This window comes from Podarcis pityusensis (genome assembly GCF_964106645.2).
Source record: "Podarcis pityusensis genome assembly, chromosome: 6".
NCBI lineage: Eukaryota > Metazoa > Chordata > Lepidosauria > Squamata > Lacertidae > Podarcis > Podarcis pityusensis.
This window is the reverse complement of record NC_138030.1, coordinates 22,722,987-22,743,705: the sequence shown is the minus strand read 5'-3', so window position 1 is coordinate 22,743,705 and position 20,719 is coordinate 22,722,987. Positions and strand designations below refer to the sequence as shown.

The following is a 20,719-nucleotide window of genomic DNA, read 5'->3' as shown; positions in this document are numbered from 1 at the left end:
TCTTGAGTTTTATTTCCATCATTAGGGAAAGGATTGTGGGTGTTTGCAGTCACACACACAAACAGAGAGAGAAAGAGAGAGAGAGAGAGAGAAAGAAAGAAAACAGCCCAACTTCTACTTGCTGTGTCTTCAGACAGGAAAAGTGTTTTGTCCATACTCCGAGCTTAACTGATCATATTTGAGGCTAGGAATGAATTTCCCCCCAGGTCAGATTGGCTAGAGGTTGCTGTAGAACAGGGGTCAGCAACCTTTTTCAGCCATGGGCTGGTCCACCGTCCCTCAGACCATGTAGTGGGCCGGACTATACTTTTGTTGGGGGGGACGAGACAAATTCCTATGCCCCACAAATAACCCAGAGATGCATTTTAAATAAAAGCACACATTCTACTCATGTAAAAACACGCTGATTCCCGGACCGTCTGTGGGCCAGATTGAGAAGGCGATCTGGCCCCTGGGCCTTAGGTTGCCTACCCTCCTGTAGAATGTAGCATTGTCCCTTTGGGATGTTTTCTTCTTCAGGCACTTTTCCAGATGATACCTGTACTGCCTTCATGACATATTGTGGCCTGGATAGCATTGGTCAGTTGGTGGCGGATAACTTGCCATGCCTCCATGGAAGGAGCTTATACTAGGCAGCCTTTTAGTACTCTCCCTATTTCCATGCTTATCAGGGCACAGAGCAGAAAATTCAGAGCCCATTCCAGCAATAGCCTCAAAAGAGTTCAGTCCCTTTGCAGTTCTCTTCCCTGAGGCCTCTGCCAGTCTGGGCTCGCCTTCATTACTAATCCAGTTGCAGGAAAGCCTCCCTTATTATGCCATGTCTAATCAGTCAGAAACGAGCCTTTTGAGAATGCTGGCTGCTTCCAATTACACCCCACTTCACCTTGGCATAAAGATGCAGGGACGATGGCGAGAGGGAGTGTAAAAAAAAACCTAATAGTCCTGTTTGATCCACATCACTGGCAAACTAGGTGTGAAATCAATTACAGGCATGTTAAACGAAATGAAGGTGGATTTTTAAAGCTGTTTTACCTTGAGAATATATTGGGGTGGGGGGTGGGGGACAAACAGAGGGTATAGCATTGGAAACCATCATTGATGAGTTCCTGCACTTTAAAATTTACCACCACACCACTGCTGTGAGTTATAGTAGTTAGGTTACTGTTCACGAAATTTGGTTGGCCACTGTGAGAATAGGATGCTAGGCTGTTTGTGCCTTTGGTCTAACCTAGCAGAGTTATTCCTACAGTTTGCATTCTTTGTTCCTTGATTCCATTTTTGTTCCTTTGTTTCTTGATTCCTACGGTGCTTCGTTTTCAGTCCCTGTATCCTATTTTTTGCGCCCAGTGCCCTGAAAACATGAGCAAGGAAAAGGCTGAGTTCAGTCTTCTCGGAGCAGTGCATTTTCAACTGTGGCTTGGCAATAACCCATCTGAGAAAGAAGCTCAGTACAAGATGCTCAGTCATGCATAAGTCTGAACCCGCTATTGGCATTTACCCAAAGTGACTGATAGTCTAGATATACTGATTATTGAGCTAAACAGAACAGGTTTTGAAAATCTGAGGAAACGAGCTTTAAGTTGTTTCCTCTGACCTTGAAGCCTCTTCTCTCACCTGTGTCTGTTTCTTGAGCTGGAAATAAATCCATGAAAACCAAGGAGAGAGAGAAAGAAAGAAAGAAAAAAATATTCCTCCAGATCATATTCTTAAATGCACATTTTAAAAAAATCAGTGTTAAGGCGCTTTACTATGATTCAGAGCTCAGCAGCAAGACTTTGTATAACTGCATTTAAGATATAATTTATACCCCGCCCATCTGGCTGGGTTTCCCCAGCCACTCTGGGCGGCTTCCAACAAAATATTAAAAACACAATAAAACATCAAACATTAAAAACTTCCCTAAACACGGCTGCCTTCAGATGTCTTTCAAAAGTCAGGTAGCTGTTTATTTCCTTGACATCTGATGGGAGCGCGTTCCACAGAGCGGGTGCCACTACCGAGAAGGCCCTCTGCCTGGTTCCCTGTAACTTCGCTTCTCGCAGTGAGGGAACCGCCAGAAGGCCCTCGGCCCTGGACCTCAGTGTCCGGGCTGAATGATGGGGGTGGAGATGGGAGATGCTCCATACAAAGCACAGTCTTTCCTGCACAGTTTACCCCTCACATAGTTACAATTCCCAGCAGCCCTCCACAAATTACAGTGCACAGAATTCTTTGAGGGAAAGAATGGGTTTCAAATGTCCTTTAAAGATATAGCGTACGCAGAGCCTAAGGCCATCCTTATCTTGGGTTGCCTCAAATAATCATAATTTTAATCAAAGTTTACTTTGTAAGGGAGTTGACGTTTTACAAGGATCATAAGATGCTACCAAGTCTTATTGTCCTTTTAGCCCAGGATTATCAACTCTGACTAGCAATGGCTTTCCAGAGTCTCAAGCCGTTAATTGCAAATGACACTGGCTGGACACATTTTGCTGAGGGATGAAGAGTGAGGACAGGATCACAGTGGAAGGCCTGCCCTAGACTTCATGTGTTGAATAGACTGTAGAAAAAGGCCCTGTGTGAGTACAATCTTTGTGATTGAAAACACTGTGTTTTTTTCTTCTCCTCAAGACAAGAGCTTTCCCTCACCTTGCACTGAGTTGGTGCCTTCAGATTTAAAACCTAAGATATGCTCACCACAGGAGCTCCAATTGTCACATGATATGGAAAGCAGCTCCTAGCTTAGGTGCCTTTCAAAATCATGAAATAAATCACAACTCTATTGATGGCTGTTACGCACTGGAGGAGCCAAGAATGAAAGCTCCGTAATTTGCTTACAGTGCAGAAAGTTCTGTGTTTATTCTTCTTCAATCTCAAACAACTGCAATCTGCAAGTGTTCAAAACACTTCACGTTAACTTGGGAATCCAAGAATTCGTCCCCCCCTTCTGTCCCCATCGGCTTTTCCTTTTGCGTTACTGATCATTTTAGATTGTAATTCTGAAGGCAAGGGCTGTGTTATTTTTATTGAAAGGTCAGCTGCCCTGGGAGCAGTGGCGGAGCTTCATGCTCTGGCACGGGGGGGGGGGTGGAGAGCAGGCGGGGCTGACACACATTCCAGGGACGTGGTGTGGCACCCAGCATGGGGGGGCAGCAGCGATGGCTCCCCACAGGGATTGCGCTGCCAGAGGCGGTGCGCCCCCCCCCCCCGCATGCCTCTTCTTCTGCCAGTGCTTGGGAACCTTTCTGGTTGAAGAGTGAGAAATAAATGCTCTGGATAAATAAATACATAAAATAAGGCCGGCTACCTCACAGCCCTCCAAACTTCCAGTCAGTGCTTTGTGGAGAGTGAGTTTGCAGCTGCCAACCCTGCTCCTGGACTGTGGAGAACATGAGAAAGGCACGACTACATTGCTACATGGGTATGCACAGAGGTCTGGCATTCCACCTGTATGAACATATTGAGGCTGCCCTGTGCAACACCAGTCTCTTCTTACATTCTCAGTGGTTGTGCTATACTTTGCAGTTTTTCCTCTTCTGCACACATTAACTGAATGTGTGAAGGGGAATCTGAGACGATTACTCTAGTGAGATAATGGGTGAGGTGAGGGTTGAACTTCATTGCTTGCTCCAAGGAGCTCAAATGTGTTCATTCAACACTACGTTCAGCGGAGCTTATTCCCAGAGAAGTGTGTTTAGGATTGTACATTTAGACCATTTGCTAGACTCGCTCCTTCTTGCCCCAATATTAATCAAACAAAAGTGATCATTGTGGTGTATGCTGAGCTTACGGAAGCCTTTATTTCTGCGTAAGAAAAGCTTAAATGAAAATGACAGTGTCTTTTCAAGTTGAAGTTCCCAAATCCCACAATAGGTTAGCAATAGCTACATGATACCTTAATATCTCGAAGTGGGAAAATGGCTGCCATCCATTCCTGATGATGGCTTCACACACAGGGAACTGGTCTAATCTTTTTGAATCTTGCTGTGACAATTCCTTCCTCTTACTTCAGTCGGGCTGACATGTAGTCATGTCACTCAGCAAGTGAGATCCTGGCCCAACCAGTGTGTAAGTAATGAAGCATCAAGAGCCTCACATTCCCTGTTGACTGAAATCCTCCAGACAGAACTGTCTTCTCTGTCTAGCTGGGTTCATTGGTCTTATAACTTATCTCTCTCACATTGACCTCAGAGTCCTGTGGCGAAAAAGAATTCTGCAACCAAGTTTGAAAACGTTATGCTCACCATAATATTTGTTTCTGTCACCACCCCCAGTTTGTATTCACTGTTCCTTTTAAAATAAACTAAGAGGAATACAGTGGGACCTCAGGTTACATACGCTTCAGGTTACATACGCTTCAGGTTACAGACTCCGCTAACCTAGAAATAGCGCTTCAGGTTAAGAACTTTGCTTCAGGGTGAGAACAGAAATCGTGCTCCGGCGGCGCGGCGGCAGCAGGAGGCCCCATTAGCTAAAGTGGTGCTTCAGGTTAAGAACAGTTTCAGGTTAAGTGCAGACCTCCAGAACGAATTAAGTACTTAACCTGAGGTACCACTGTACTTCTTTTTTAAAATCCTTCTTTATAGAGCTGTCTAGGTTTTGTGAACTGCAGGGACGGTCCTGTTGGCTGTCATACCACCATGGGAAATTTGCCCTGTATAAATCCTGTGTGTGAGAGGGCTTTTCTAGCGACACACACACACACACACACACACACACACACACCGGTGCATCTGGCCAAGCCATTGTATACATGTCAGTGCTGGGTCAAGATGCACCGCTTTGCACAGGCCTTTGAGAGTGGAGAGCAAGATCAGAATTCCCCCTCTCCATTTGATGTTTGAGTATTACATGGTTTATTGTATTGAGCTGTACAAAAAGGGAAACGAATCCCAACCAACTGTAGATGTGATTTTAAAAAAAAATGGGAACAAAAATTGTCACAAACTAGTGTGAATGTGTATGGTAAATAAAAATATATTTTATGAATTCTGATTACAATTAAAAGCAAACAATATGTATCTTCCAAGATCTAGTAGCAAAAGAATGCAAACGCCAACAATGTATGCTGCCAAAGTATCAAGAAACTGAACAGATGTAACTCACAAAGTATCACAGAACAAAAACACATTTTGACCCCGGTCTTCTTCAGTGGACTAGTCCCCCCCTAAAAAAGCTCCTGCCACAATAAAATGATTAATTTGGGTGGAGTATTGTTTAGGGGGTCTTGTTGCGTTACTGATATTCTTTTTTCTTCCTCTTTAAATCCGTTTCTTAATTTTTAGTTTGGAAATTGTTAAATTTGGTTGTGCACTTTTTGGTGTGTTTTATTTATTGTTTATTACTACTTTTGTCATGTTTGCAATTATGTAGATCTTTTCATCTTGTAAGCCGCCTTGATCATGGTTTTAACTATGGAAAGTCAGTATACAAATATGGTGATGACAATGGTGATGACTAAGGTGTAACAGGAGGACCCTGTAGTTATTGCTGCATCTGACTAGCATGTCTACCCCTCCACAATCTGTTTCCAAGGATTCTTATTTATTCCACAAAAATTTTAACTTCCACCCCAATGATCTTCCAACAAATTTAGAATGGAGTGAGTTAACGAACTTGTTTAAAAAAGAAAAAGCATCGTGGGTAGTGCCAGAGGTGGGGTTTGCAACCAAAAAAATCTTCCCATGCCAGTTGTGAGATCTAATTGTTCTGAAACAGTGTTGACAGAGCAGAGTGCACCTCTCCAACTGCAGCTGCCTAATCTTAATGGTTCAGTTTTTGATCTTGCAACCCTACAAAGTGAGATAATGTTTTGTGTCCTCCTGAATCCAAGAACTTGCTCATTCAGAGCAGGCTGTAACTTCATGTTTGCTGTCCTTTTCTCCTGTAGCTTGAATCATGGGGAGCAGTAAGAGCAAACCCAAAGACCCCAGTCAACGGAGGCGCAGTCTGGAATCCACAGAAAATATCCATGGTGGTTGCTCTGCCTCCCAGACACCCAGCAAAACCACAGTATCAGATACTCATCGGACTCCCAGTCGTGTATTTGGAACAACTACTACAGAACCAAAACTCTTTGGTGGCTCAAATACATCTGATATGGTTACCTCTCCTCAGCGCTGCGGGCCTCTGGCTGGTCAGTATGATTCCTACCATGAGTAGAACTTTTCCAGACTTTTTTATAGCATGTATAATGAACATGCTTTTGGAGTTGTGGCAAGACGGCTCTGTTCCCCAAAGTAGATGTGTGTCTAGAAATACAGGGTCTTCAGTCCCATTACATGCACAACTCTTTGCACAGGGATCTTTTTTAAGACTTTCATATTCCATGATGGGGCCATTGACCTCAGTGCTGCCCTTCCTACTTACATGTAATTGTAAAGGTAAAGGGACCCCTGACCATTATGTCCAGTCGCAGATGACTCGTGTTGCGGTGCTCATCTCTCTTTATCGGCCAAGGGAGCCGGCGTACAGCTTCCGGGTCATGTGGCCAGCATGACTAAGCCACTTCTGGTGAACCAGAGCAGTGCACGGAAACGCCGTTCTGATTGGCAAGCCCTAGGCTCTGTGGTTTAACCCACAGCGCTACCCGCCTTCCTACATGTAATTGTACGTGGTGTAAAAAGTACTCATCAGGGGCTTCAACATATTAATTTCCCCAGCACACGTTGCTTTTACAACAAGAGCCCTGACTAAATTTGATATGCAATGGTGTTCACCTATAGTCTTGAACTTGTCTTGTTGCAGGTGGAGTCACCACCTTTGTGGCCCTCTATGACTATGAATCACGAACAGAATCAGACCTTTCTTTCAAGAAAGGGGAACGCCTCCAAATCCTCAACAACACGTAAGTACCTTTTGCCCAGGTGCTGAGCTAAGGGATGCATTTAATTTTGTAGTAAACATATTATTCCGTTGTGCTGCACAGCGTCTATGCCCATGCTGGGAAATAAGAAAGGACAAATTCTTCCTTCTCCTTTCTTGCTTTCTTGTTTCCAGCTCTTTCTGTTAGATGTTAATAGGATAAGTTGGGTCAGTTTAAATGCCTGGGCTTAGATAGCAGGGGGTACCATTTGGGGGACAAAATCCATGTTTTGATGTCCTACCGTCTGATGTTCCAAGTTGCATCCCGTGCTGATCCTAGGTTTATATTGATTTCCTCTTCTGCCCTTCAAATAAGCTTCCAACTCGATTCCCCAGTACATGCAGGGAATCACTGGCTGTCATACAGTCACTGTAAATGAAAACTTGCATCCTCCTTTTCTTTCTTGCTTTCAGTGCTGCCCCAGAATGACTTTAGGGTTCAGCCTCCAGAAAGAACTCTCCATATAGCAGTCCTCACTGGACTGAGAGCCCAACTATGAGTTTCAGGGCATTACGTGGCTGCCCACACTCCACATTGCCTCCTCCATTCTTTCTTTCCATACATAAACTCTGCTTCTTCGGCTGCTGCTTGTGGGAGTGGGGAGAATGCTGTGCCTAATGTGGTCGCGTGCCTTATTTAACTAAATAATACCAGGGAGGCTAGGGGAGCGGGGGAGGGGAGGTGGCAGCCACATGTCCCCTGTAACGTGTAATTAGGCCTTGACCCACTTATTCAACATCATCAAACAACGTGTACCGCACTAAGGCACACGCGCCAAATGGGTCAAGCCTTGTGCTTTGATCAGCGTGCTAAGCATGTGGAATAAGCTTGAGTTTCTACTGAAAGATAGAGATAAGAGGGCAAATGCCTGGGAAGCCATGGAGGTCCAATCAGTCAACAGCAAAGTCTGTCTGGCGTTGTAACAGGAAGTCCCAAGTCCCAATTTCTAAGGTTGGTACAATGGCTGCACCGGAATTCTCAGCTAAGATCCCACTTCAAATGTAGAATGTCTGCTTGATTTCCTCATGTAACTCCTATGGCATTTTTGCTGTGGACTGCAACATCCTTCTGCAGCATGGACGGAGGAGAAGGGAGCATCTATGGGATGGCTTGCGGAGTGATTCTCATATGTGTGTATGCACCTACATCTTGCAGCGATGGGTCATTTATGCAGTTGGGATATTGTGAAGTGTAACTTTTCAGCAGTCCAGATTCAGCTCAGCTCATAGGATACCTGGCAAACATGGCAATAAGATATTTTTACCCAGCTGGGGGGGGGAGGGCGGGCGGAGGGAATATTTCCTGGGAGCATTTAGCAGTCTAATGAAAGAAGAGAGTATTCTGTCCTAGGTGGTGAGAGATAGTATTTTCCTACATCGTAGGATCATTGTGGAGGGAAACGGGATAAAGACAATAGAGCACTTAGCACATTAAAAGCACATTGTAAACAATTAATGATATTATTGCCATATGACTGGGCAGATGGAAGTGGCCTCTTCATAGCAGATGTTGGGCCCTCCCCCTGCTTCCTTCCAGCAAACACATTTTCCACTCATTGCTCTGCTGTCTAAATATTGCTTCTGCCCTGTGGGCTGTCTGGGCATCTCTGGCCTTCTGGAGTCCTCCCACTCCTGCCTTAAAGTTTCCCAGAACAATGGGAGACCTTTAGAAAAGGTTGTGCTTAGTTAATTTTATTTTATTCCTTTTAAAGGTATGTTTATTTAAACTGCTGCCCTTTCCTGTAGCAGGCAATGGGTGGCTTGGTGCAAGATGCTGGGGACCAACAGTATGTGGGAGATGGTTAATTATCATAAACTACTTGTGAACTTTCCTGTGGACCTTTTGGGTTGTTCCAATGCAGCAGTTTTCATATGGAGAGAAATAAAGGTAAAGGGACCCCTGACTGTTAGGTCTAGTCATGGCCGACTCTGGGGTTGCAGCGCTCATCTCGCTTTATTGGCTGAGGGAGCTGGCGTACAGCTTCCAGGTCATGTGGCCAGCATGACTAAGCCGCTTCTGGCGAACCAGAGCAGCGCACAGAAACGCTGTTTACCTTCTCGCCAGAGCGGTACCTATTTATCTACTTGCACTTTGATGTGCTTTCGAACTGCTAGGTTGGCAGGAGCAGGGACTGAGCAACGGGAGCTCACCCCGTCGCGGGGATTCGAACCACCAACCTTCTGATCGGCAAGTCCTAGCCAACCTAAAACTGCAAGTCATTTTGACACCTGTAGTTGTTCCCTCAATTAAAGAGATGACTGGAGTCTTCTAGAGTGAGCAGAATTGAGTTCCTTCACTCTTCAAATCATAACTTGAAATGTTTGTCACTTGGCGAATGGAATGTTGCAAGTTCACTGTTTCACATTCAGTGGAAAAACCCGTCTTGAGAACTAGAAGCTGTTGGCTGTCCTGTTACTATTACAGAATCACTGGAAAGGGTGGCAGTTAGAAATGTTCTACATTGATTCCCATATCCATTTGTGCACCAAGAAACCTCTGTGTATTCAGAGAAACTTGAGGTGGATAGTTCATGCAGGGCACTGGCTAGTTTTCTACCTCAGTATATGTTCTTACTGGGGAACCACTGATAAGCCTTTTAGGAACACCAGAGTTCCTAGGAATACATTTTGAAAACCACAGTATTATGGCTATTAGCACTTGTGTATGCATCTTTCCCATTTTGAAAAGCATCTCAAAACTGCATTTCTTTTAATCTAAGCCCTGTCTCTTTCTCTCTTATATCCTGCTCCTCATGCTTTCATTTAGGAGAAAGGTGGATGTCAGGTGTGTATCTTCTATTTGATTGGCATAAGCAATAAAAGCTAACCTGATCTTTGATGTCTAAACTATGGGGGAAAGGATTGGGTGGGTTGCACTTTGGGGCCGGGAGGGAGAGCAATTTTATGCATTAAGTTTAAAGTCCTTATGGTTCTTCTCATTTGCAGACTCAGGAGTTTTAACATAGTTTTTGAGCATTTTTACTTTTGTAACCAAGCAGATGATATATTCTAGAAGTGTTGTTTCAACTGAATTTTAGATTTTGGAGTGTTATGTATGCATTATTATTTTTTGTTTCCAACTGGAATGTGGAGAGCGGAGGTGTCTGAGTTGGATAAATTCTTAGTCATGGTGATCAACCTTCTAACAGTAGAAAAATCAGAGTTCTGGGCAACATAAACAGGCATCATTAAGTACCTTGGAATGAGCTGTCCAGTAGCTTAGGGGTTTCCAGACTGCGGTCTGTGCACTACCAGCAGTCCATGAGCTTCATTCAGGGGGTCTGTTACATATCTACATTACATATTGATTTTGATTTTTGATTGCATTTTAACTGCCTCTTTTGTTATATTGCATTTTACTTTGGAATGCAAATTCAATAAATATGATAAAATACAATATAAGAAATAAAAGAAGCAGTAAAAAGACAATTAAAAATCATACGGCATGTTGCACAGCAGATGACAATTGCTACAACAGGCAAACAAAACAGTTAAGTGGTTCAACAAGACCATCAGCAATTTTCAATTCATAGTGGGAAATGGGACCCACTAGTAGTTATATGCCTTACTTGAGTAAAGTTTGCATATGCTTTAATAAGAACTGAGTACATAAAGCTGGCTCTGCCTGCTCTGAAGAACATTAAAATCATGTAGGTATATCCCAGACTTCTTATTGTTCTCCTTGTAACCATGTGGGTAGACATTCTTCCTATGAGGGACAAATGCAACTTGGGAAGGAGATGAGTAGATTTCACTCCAGTTGAATGCACAATAAACCATGGAGGAATTGGAACAGGAGTGGGACTCCTGTGGCCCCCTAGATGTCCAAATAACTCAGATTCAGATGACTTTGAGAAAAATAATGGTACACTATGGACTATTGGTTGAATTGTGGTGTTACAGGGCAGGAACTGCCTGTGTTGTCAACTGAGCTGGCTGTATCCAGCAAAGATTATGAGTGTGAAAGCACCATTCATTTAAGCTTATTATTCCAGCTCTTATATGATTTCATTTATCTCTTCTCCCATTCATTGCTTACTTGCCTAGGGCTATAATCCTACACATACCTAGTCTGTTTAAATCAACTGTAATGGGATATAGGCAGATAAGTCTGCAAGTTTTTTTTTCCTCTCTCTCTCTCTATCTCATGGGGAAATGAAGGTGACAAAGGGTGTATTCCTCTTTCTGTTCTGCACATCTGCTGTTGAGATTCTTTTCACTGACCCAACTTCATGTTACTAGTCTCTGAATGCAATATGCATTCTTGAAGTTCATGACAGGAGGTGAGAAAATGCTGCAGCAGAAGGATTTTATATTTGGTCTAAACACATTTACCCATGCAGGGGTAGCCAGCAAGCATTATATACCTGTTGAACCTTAAGACCTAGAAATTAAAGAGCTGCTTTTCCCGAGACCTCGCTGTGTGGCCCGGCCAAAATATATGCTATGCACAAGTCATGTGGTTCTGACTTCTCCCTTGTTTTCCTCTACAACGTTTCTTACAAGGTCAGGCCTGTAAACGTTTGGAGCTAAAGTTTCTCTTGCAATATTAATGTTTTAATAATCTATTTGAGGCTTTTAAAACAATCCTGTGATGGTGCAAAGGAAATGGAGCTCTGCATGTTCTTCTTCTTCTTTGGAGCCCTGACTTGAGGACTTTATTTGGACCAGGTCAGGGTGCTAGAACCTATTTTCACTGTCTAGGGCTTAGGCCTTGAACATATGAAGTAGCAAAAAATTGCTTGAGTGTGTGCAGAGTTTTAGAAAATGTTCTTCTTGGTACCACTGAGCAACCACCACTAGCCTCCACATTTCAGGGATACATCAGACAGTATAGAGTCAGGTGCTTGCACATGGTGATATAATGAACCCCTGCAGCTTATGAATGGAAGTATCCCAACAGAGGTTCTCCATGTTATGGTGGCTTAAAGCCACTCCTACTGTTTCGGCACACTGGTCAGAAGTGGCTCAGCTTGTGCATGTGGGGCATCAGTTGTTTCATTCAGATTGCAAGAATAGAACTTCCATGTGGCAAAACCAGATGGCAGCTTTTAAAGCACCATTTAGGCTGGCAGAGTGAGAGAGGCGGATCTGTCCACCAAGACGTGCCAAAAGGAGTTGCACGAAAGCACATTAGTGCTGTTGCCTAGCTCTCCCTATCACAAAAATGAGTCTTCCACTGGGTAGCATCTAGGTGGACTGTGAACTGTGTTAAAAAGAGGAGTGCCACTTGGTATGGCCAAATTATCATGATGTCTTGGCCAGCTCTGCCAAAATGGCAACCACTTGCCTGCCCATTGTTGTAGAACTATCCCTGAACAGGTTTGCTTCCTTGAACTTCTCACTATAAAAAACGTAAGTATTGCTGATATCCAAACTTGAATTCCGCAGGTAAGTATTTATAACCTAAATATTTTCCTTATTTTTTAAACAGCAGAAACAAAAATAGACATTTTTGAATACTGAAAGCTCTGGTCTTTGGCTATTTGGCATACTTTCCAGGTACAAAGCAAGCGTGCATTCTTTCGTTTCAAATGAACTAAATACAATATTGTAAACGCTGGCAGCTTCACAGCTGCCTCTGGTATAAATAACGCGGAGAACAGAATGGCCCTCATAGGAAGATGAGGTGGGTTTTTTTTAAGGCTTTGTACTGAAGCATGTAGAGGAGAAATGAGTCTCAAGCTATGTATTTCACAATATCCAATATCGCTTCCCTGTTGGAGTTTAGGATAAGAGCGTGTTTCTCACAGAGATACTGTAGCAGTAATGAACAGCAATCTTTTGAATAGTTAAGGTGCCTGGCCTTCTGCCTAGCAACATGTTGCGAGGGGAGGAAGTTTCTGAGAGATACACACTGCATTTGGCAGGTTGTGCTGACCCAGCCATATAATTCCATAGCTGTGGCTGTAGTTGCCCGCCCCACCTGAGTCAGAGGTATGCAGAGGAGAGGAAGCCATTTTTGACTGCCTTTAGTAGAAGTGGATACCTTTGCATGAAAGATAGATGAACATAATAATCGCTTAGTACCGTACAAGATAGGTTCAGAGATTCTGATCGTTCAATTTGTTGCTTATGCTTTCGAAAGAAAGCAGCCTCATGCAGTGCCTTGACCTAGCAGCTTGGCTCTGGAAAAAAGTTTTATCTTAATAAACATTCTGTCTTAAGATTCATTGAGGTTTCCCAAGCAATGGATTTGCAGTGTGTGGATTAAATTGACCCAGACAGATGTTGACTCTGGGTTTCCCCATTCATTCCAATGGAGAGGTCTGTCTGTAGTCCTTTCATAGGAGCTGGCATGTCCTTCCTCTGAAGTGGATGGGGAAGCACATATACCCTGGGGAACTTCTGAACCTCTCTAAGCAGTCACCAGATTGGGAGTGGTTATTAGTATTCCGACACCCAAAGATGAGAAGATAGCATGATCTCCCTACTTACAATGGATTTTCCTGGCATGTGCTTGCTCAAGCTGTTCTTCCCTGTGACATTAATCAGGACGGGGAACTTGGGGCTTTCCTTCTACTTGGATTTTTCCTTTTGCAGCTTCCTCTTCCTCATTTGCACCTCATTATCTTCCTTCTGTTTTACACAGTTTGAGAAACAGAGCCTGGGTGAGGAGTACCTGTTATTTTAGAAGTGGTAGCTCGTGCATGACTGCATAGCAGCGTTTAGATGCTTTCTGGCTATGCACTATGTGGAAATAGTGCCATATTAACAGCTAGCCAGGCATACTTCTGGTGACTTTAGCCTGCAGATCTAGTATAATAAATTGTCCCTCTGCCAAGGCCAGCCAGATATTAGTTCCGCGCACCTGATATACTGCTATGCACCTAGGAATGTTTGTATTCATGAGTAGCCCCAAACATGCCCAGAACTCACTGTGTTTGGTCTTCATTAGCCTGCGTGGCTCTATAAACCTAGTTGTGGGGGTTATGGTAGAGCTGCCATACATCTCAAATTTCCCAGACATAGCCGGGATTCGGCTGTTGGAAATGGCATCCAAGCAACATTTTCTGGGGAATGTCTGGGGAAACCCGGATTTTCACTTTTTGAAATATGGCAACCCTAGGTTATGGCCATACATCCAATGTTTGTATTTTTAACTGGGACACTTCAGGGATAGAATGGGTCTAAATGCACATTCTTTACACTTCACCCTGTTTGCTGTTATGGTTCTGTTGGGGGGAGTGAGGGGAGAATCTGCTTAAGAGTTGCACTGCTTGCAGAAGCCACCTTCCCTTCAAGAACTGCAGGGCAGTCTCATAAGCCATCAAGTCAACCCCCTCCTTTATGCAGGGGTAGACAGAGCAGTACTGTGGTACCTCGGGTTACATATGCTTCAGGTTACAGACACTTCAGGTTACAGACTCTGCTAACCCAGAAATATTACCTTGGGTTAAGAACTTTGCTTCAGGATGAGAACAGAAATCGTGCTCTGGCAGCGTGGCAGCAGCAGAAGGCCCCGTTAGCTAAAGTGGTGCTTCAGGTTAAGAACAGTTTCAGGTTAAGAACTGACCTCTGGAACAAATTAAGTACTTAACCCGAGGTACCACTGTATTAGCCAGCTTTGTGCCCATCGCTCATGAGTCCTGGCTGGGGCTGGTGGGAGTTGTAGCAAAAACATCTGGAGGACCCCAGCTTGGCAAAGGCTACCTTAGAGCACCTTCAGCAGACAGTTGACAGGCCCTGCTTGAAGACCTCCAGCGTGGGAGAGCCCACCGACCCCTTGGGTAATTAGTTCCCTTGCCAAACTGCTCTTCCTTTCCCTTTACTTTTCAGTCAAATTCTACCCCTTTCTAACTTAAGCCCACTGGATCTACTCCTGCCCTCTGAAGCAACAGAGAACAAGCCTCTGCTCTCTTCTTTGTGATAGCCCTTCATGTACAGTGCTATCATGTTCCTAGCCTCCAGGAACAATAAATAGACTGAACCTGGCAAACGTCAGTTGGCAGAGCATTCTTTAGGGAAGGCACCACTCAGAGAAAGCTCTGCCCCTGGGAGTGTTGAGGAATCCAAGGTGGAGTCGCCAGTGATGAGGAGAGAGTTTTTGCACTGAAAGGGTTTGCTTTGTAGCCTTGTAAACCCCCCACTCCTTCCACACTTATTTACTCTTCCTCCAATCAGCTCAGGGTAATGTGGCATATCTTCCTTATTTTTATCTTACCCCTTTTATCCTCCCAACAACTATGTATGCGTAGGCCACTTCAAACCATTTATTTAAGTGGTGTACAGTAGAATTGATCCCAAGCAAAGATTCCCCAGCTGTGAAGGCAGGGGTTGAGGCAGCCTCTCGAATAGGTAGGTTAAGCTGAGAGGAAGAGAGAGAGAGCAGCTTGTTGAGAGCCACTTGGTTTTCATAGGGGCTGAACAGAGCTTTGAACCCAAGTCTTGCCAGGCTCCAAACCAGGAAGATTTATCCTTCACAATTTGTGTCTCTGCTTAGTTATTCACTTGTCTGGAAGGTTGTTCTGAAAAGTTTATAATCTTCAGAAGGTCTCTCTCAGGACTGCCTTGGAAGAAATTGCAGGGGTTAAGAACGAAAAGCTCAGTTTTCCCTTGTGGTCGCAGCAAATTAAACAGGGACAGCAAAATATCACAGGAGGAGAGAAGGGAGCATCACTCATTTCTAATATTCAGGCTGCCTCTTGCAGCCTCTTTCTCGAGTGAATAACATTCCCACTGTTCTCTGGCATTCTTCCCACTTCTGCCCCAATTACAATAATTCTCTTGGGTAACAGCCATGTGTGGGGGGGGGTATCTTTGAGCCCTTTTTAACGGGCTGGCATACTATCTTATTTTGCCTGTCATTCCAAACCAAGTATTCCTTCCCATAGGAATGGATCCAGTTTCAGTGTGCTGGCACTATAAGGCCGAAAACAGTAACTGAAGCATTGTCACAATTAATACATCAGTTTGTTAACAGCAAATAAAATTTGGACAAGTTACATAAACAATATCAACACAAGGCTCTCCCCCCCCCCCCCAATTTACATAATGGTCTGCATTCTGGGCAATAGCTGGGTAATCTATTGTGAGAAAATATGTAATCACTAGGAATAAGGAGTTTTCCCCTCCAACCCTTCAGGTAGCAGAGAGATGGGGAACCTTCAGGCCAAAATGCAATCCTCAGGCTTATCTGTCTGAGCCTCCCCAGGACACAAACCCTCACCAGTCACACCTGTTTGCCCAGGCCATCTTTCACCATTCCTACTTTGCATGATCATTGAGTGTTTCTGCCTGGCTAGAATGTGTCCTTGGTCTCTGATAATTTATCAGATGTTGTCACTTCCCCCATTTAGTATAAATCTGCACCAGGGACTAGCTTCTGCTCAGTTCATGTTGGGACTGCAGGTGTCACGTGTGCTGATGGAACATGCCTGAGGTTTAAGAAGACCCCTCTGTCTAAAAGCCTGCTATCAACCCATGCTCCCAACGTAGGTGGGAAGGTTTATCGTATGCAGGATTTACCAATGCAAACAAACATTTGGGCATTGATGTAACCTTGAATCCATCATTTTATATAACTTCTCCATGGTGAGGTATCTTCCTGATACGCAGATTACATACTTTACTTCTATCCGTAGTACTGTGAATCTCCCATCAAACAACCTGCTGAACTGAGACATTAAGTTGGTGTGCACCCACTGTGTAGGCAACATTTTAAATAGCTCCCCTTGTTGGTTACTTCTGTGTACACCACTCTGTGATGCATGATTCTGCAGGGAATCATTTAAAACAGCCTCCATCGGCAGCTGTTTTGTGTGCATTGATCCTTGCAGTTCTCTGCGGCATGCACATTTGGCTTTACCAACTCATTTGCACATGTGGGCGGGGCAGGGTGTTTGCATGAAAAAGATGGCTTTTAGTGCCAGAGGCAGAAAAACCAAATGATAGCCCCATATATAAAACACAAACAGTGTTTTATAGTGTTGTAAAAAAAAAATCTGCCCTTTTCTCCTTATGGGGTATCCAAGAGCCCATACAGAGATAATAAACGCTAAACTATTTGCTGCACTTTAATCAGTCACCTGCTGCCTTATTGCTTAAGGTTGGCGTCATCATGTGAACCAATTTTGTTTTCTATGATGGGGCAATTTTATGTTTTTGCAGAGGAGAGGAACTATTTCACACATCCTCTCCCTATGATAATGAAGTGGTGATGTCACCTGTGCATGTTGCACTGAGTATTGTTGTCCCATTTCCTCATGGTACCTATGGTGGCCAGGCTGGTGCCATGATTTCACCAGTCTGATTTTCAATTGCATTAATCCAATATATAGGTGGGAGGGAATAGGTTCCGTTATAATTTCCAATCTGCATGAGTTTCTGGTTGACTGTCCCTGCAGACACGGACACTGGAAGCTAGAAATTTGTTCCTATTCAACTAGGTAAACATGACCACTGTGTCAAGGATCCTGCACCAGTACAATTCCACGTGCCCCTGAGTATGGATGATGCCAGACAAACTCATGCCAGTTGCATATCATGTTGCAGATATAACAAAACTGGAGTGAACTGCAGATGGCCATTAAAGTGTGATAAAATAGCTAGCATAAAAATTGTCTTTGCCACCACTTGGCGCCCCCAAACTAGTTTTTCTGGAGTTGTCTACTAGACCTTGAGAAAGCTGCTGCCAGTTGCTGGCTGCTAGATAGGTCAGTGGTCCGACTCAGTGTCATATGTGTCCAAGTTTCAGACGTTGCTCACTTTGCGGAGCTTCCTTCATGCTTCTTAAAAACCTGTGAGAAATAGCATTTGATTGTCTTTTGATGGTGATGCATAATGTGTCTTGTTTTCACGGTTATATATAATCCTTCCTATACCTTCCCAGGACGTGGGGAAGATTTTTCCTTTTGTTTAGAAAGTTAACTCGGTGACAGGGGAGTCAGTAAAATCCAGAAACCTATGGAGGAAGAAACATTAGGTTGGCACTTGACTGGAGAGTACAGTTTTATCCGTTCCCAGGCATTTTGGAGAGTTAGACTAACTATTCCCACCGGCTGCCTCCTTGCCAGTGGCAGTCTCTGTGTGATTCTGCAAGATAAAGACATTCCAAGCCACCTGGACATTCCAGGAGTGCTTTGGGGCTTAGTCATTTTAGCACAGAAAAGAAGAATGCAGGCCTGGGGATTGGAAGGGGGGGGGGAGTAGTCCTGCCTGCATTCTTCACCCTCTGACCTGCTTTGCCCCGGGATATATTGCATTTACAGTGCTATGTCCTGTGTGGGATGCAGATAGAGACTGCTTGGAAACTCAGATTTCTTACCTGACACTACTGGGCCCAGAACATATTTGGTGTATTAAATTCCTGTGTGGGTATTGCACTTATTCTGCTTTCCTAAATCCACAATAAACCATTCAGAATTCAGCACTTCTGCAGTTTGGCATGACTTAGTTTCTTCTAGGAGAGACAGCAGCTTTACATAATTTGGTAGAGTGATGGAGTGTGGCTTTGAACATCCTCTCAATCAAGTCTTGCTAGCTACAATTTCTGTAAGAGCCTGAGCTCGCTGCTTCTGAAGTCACTGGGTTGTAGCCATTGCTCAGAACAGATACGGCTTACTTAGGTCCATTGATTTCTATACTTGCTTACTGCAAGTATAATGTAGTTGGATAAAACCCAGCATGGTATGAACATGTGTGCCCAGCGAATCCTAGGCTGCAAGTAGAATTACAAAGTAAGATACATTTCCTTACAGCATATTTTACTCGGTTCTGATCTCTTCTACATCCTTCTCCAATAAGCAGTTGGTTAATAGACATAATGGCCCCAATCTTACAACCATGGTTAAAAAATTTGGAGCAGGCTGTGCATTGATTCCACCCCTTCTTGTGAAACCGGAAAATTATTAATTCCCTATAAAGTGGTCTCAGCCTCGTAGGGATGACCAAACCCTCGGAAGATACATACCTTAATGTTGGTGTTGATATTTTAGGTAGGAGGGGTGTAATTTGCCTGTGGTGAGGGGAGCGCAGGAGATCACAACTGGCTTCTGATCTCCAAACTGTTAAGAGAGTGGCCCATTATGCCTGTGCTAAACCCATGGTCATAGCCAGGATTTATGTTGGGTGGGGAAGGAAGCAGAATCAACACAACTGGTCAGTTAGTTAAGTATTTTTATTTATTTATTTGATTGGGGAGCAGCTGCCTCCCCCCACCTCCACCCTCCCCTTGGCTATGCCCATGACTAAAGCTATTGAGAGTGACTAAAGCTAAGTTTGTTAAATGTGTGTTTCACATTTCTTTTCCTTTACATTTCTGCTTGATGGAGGAGTTCTGTGCAACTCAGAAGATTGCATAATCCTCAGACTACATTGCCTTACCTATTCTGCATAGTTTAGCTTATCCAACCAAGTAGCAGTTTGTCTACGGACTTCAGATACAGCATGTTTGTGTCCTTTTCTAGGATATAGTTTATCCTTCATTTCTTATTCTCTCCCACCACCACCCCTGGGCTGCATGTATGTACTCTAATGTTATATGTTCCTAGTATTGCTTTATGCTCTGTGCGTTTTTTAAAAAAACTTTTGCTTTTGAGCTATGTGTTCCCTTTTTATTATCACAATTTTTCTTTTTTTGTTTTGTTTTGTTTTTGTGTGCCTATTTCCTCCCCATTCCCAACCCTGCTTTCTTGGACTTCCAATGCTTCATACAGCAGCCAGATTTGGTTCAGATTCAAATGGCTCCAAAGGTATTTTCAATGGGTACTTGACATGCCTTTTTAAGTAAGGAAATTCCTTATTTAAAAGGATCTTGTGTTATTTGTCATTTAACCAAACTAATAAGGTGCCAGCTGTGGAATCTCAGATAATGACACAGTTCAGTTGCTATGGAGACCACCTTATTTGCTTGAGTTATCCTCATTACCGGCACTCCAGTCATGGGTTGAAGAGCTCGCTGCAAAGAAATCCTGCATTGTTTGATTGGAATATATCACATAAATCATGCAAAACTGTTTTTGTTGGGTGAATAGGTTTTTATTTAATCAACATCCTCTTCTTTTTGTCTAAGCCTGGATGGCCAATCCATGTTCTGCAAGCTAGGGATGGGCACTTCTGTCTATTTTGGTCTGTGTCCCTTTTGCATGGTTTCACCTGTAATTCCATTCTGATTCATTTCCACATTAATCTGATTTTTAATTTTTGTAAAAAAAATCCTCTCAATATTTATTTAAGTATGCATTTTAATACATATGTAAATGTATTTTGAAAGAATATAGATATTTAAAAGTGTATTTTGAGACATTTACATGTCCAAGAACAGTGTTGCAACTTTTGGAGAACTGCAAAATACAAAGAATAGCAAAATTCCAACCTGCAGATTGACCCCAAGTTATTTGTGCAGGAATTCACAAAGGCTGAATTCCTCAAGCATCTCTAGTGCAAATCAGATTTGGCTCCCAGCAGCCCTACCAAATTTGAATCAATGTAAGCTTAAGCCACCTTGACAGAATTTTTATTCAGAAAGGTGGGATATAAATGCCTTAACATAAATAACATAAATAATAACAACATTTCATAAACTGTATGTATTTTCTGTACATTTAATGTTGCTTTCTCTTATACCTTCTGGAAAAGCAAAGGGATTAGCTACTGATCAGCTTCGAGGGGAGGGGCAAGATTGTTCAGGAAGTACCTTCATGTACACACACACACACACACACACACACAAACCTGTTGGTTACCATCAACTTCTTTGTCAAGTTTCACCATCCACGAAGGGGTTGCAGAATTCTGACCCACAAGCAAACATAGAGTAGGCCACAAGTATACAGTTTGACTAGCCCTAGTCTAAGCAGTGGGGTCAAGAGGAGCTGGATTGGAATCAACAGGGGAGTTTGGGGATGCCAGTGAGTTGGGAAGGTAATTTGACCTA

The 20,719-nt window shown here is 43.5% G+C and overlaps 1 protein-coding gene across 2 annotated transcripts in view; it reads left to right on the top strand.

Moving 5' to 3' along the window:
- Positions 1-20,719, top strand: part of SRC (SRC proto-oncogene, non-receptor tyrosine kinase) — a 99,666-nt gene that overhangs the window by 57,444 nt on the left and 21,503 nt on the right. Inside the window, exons 3-5 of one of the 2 annotated variants that reach the window (XM_081009255.1) lie at positions 5,870-6,115; positions 6,727-6,826; positions 9,611-9,628. In XM_081009255.1, coding sequence (XP_080865381.1) covers positions 5,878-6,115; positions 6,727-6,826; positions 9,611-9,628 — 356 coding nt within the window. In that variant the 5' untranslated portion in view covers positions 5,870-5,877. The remainder of the gene's footprint in view (positions 1-5,869; positions 6,116-6,726; positions 6,827-9,610; positions 9,629-20,719) is intronic. The other variant, XM_081009256.1, reaches the window with a different exon arrangement.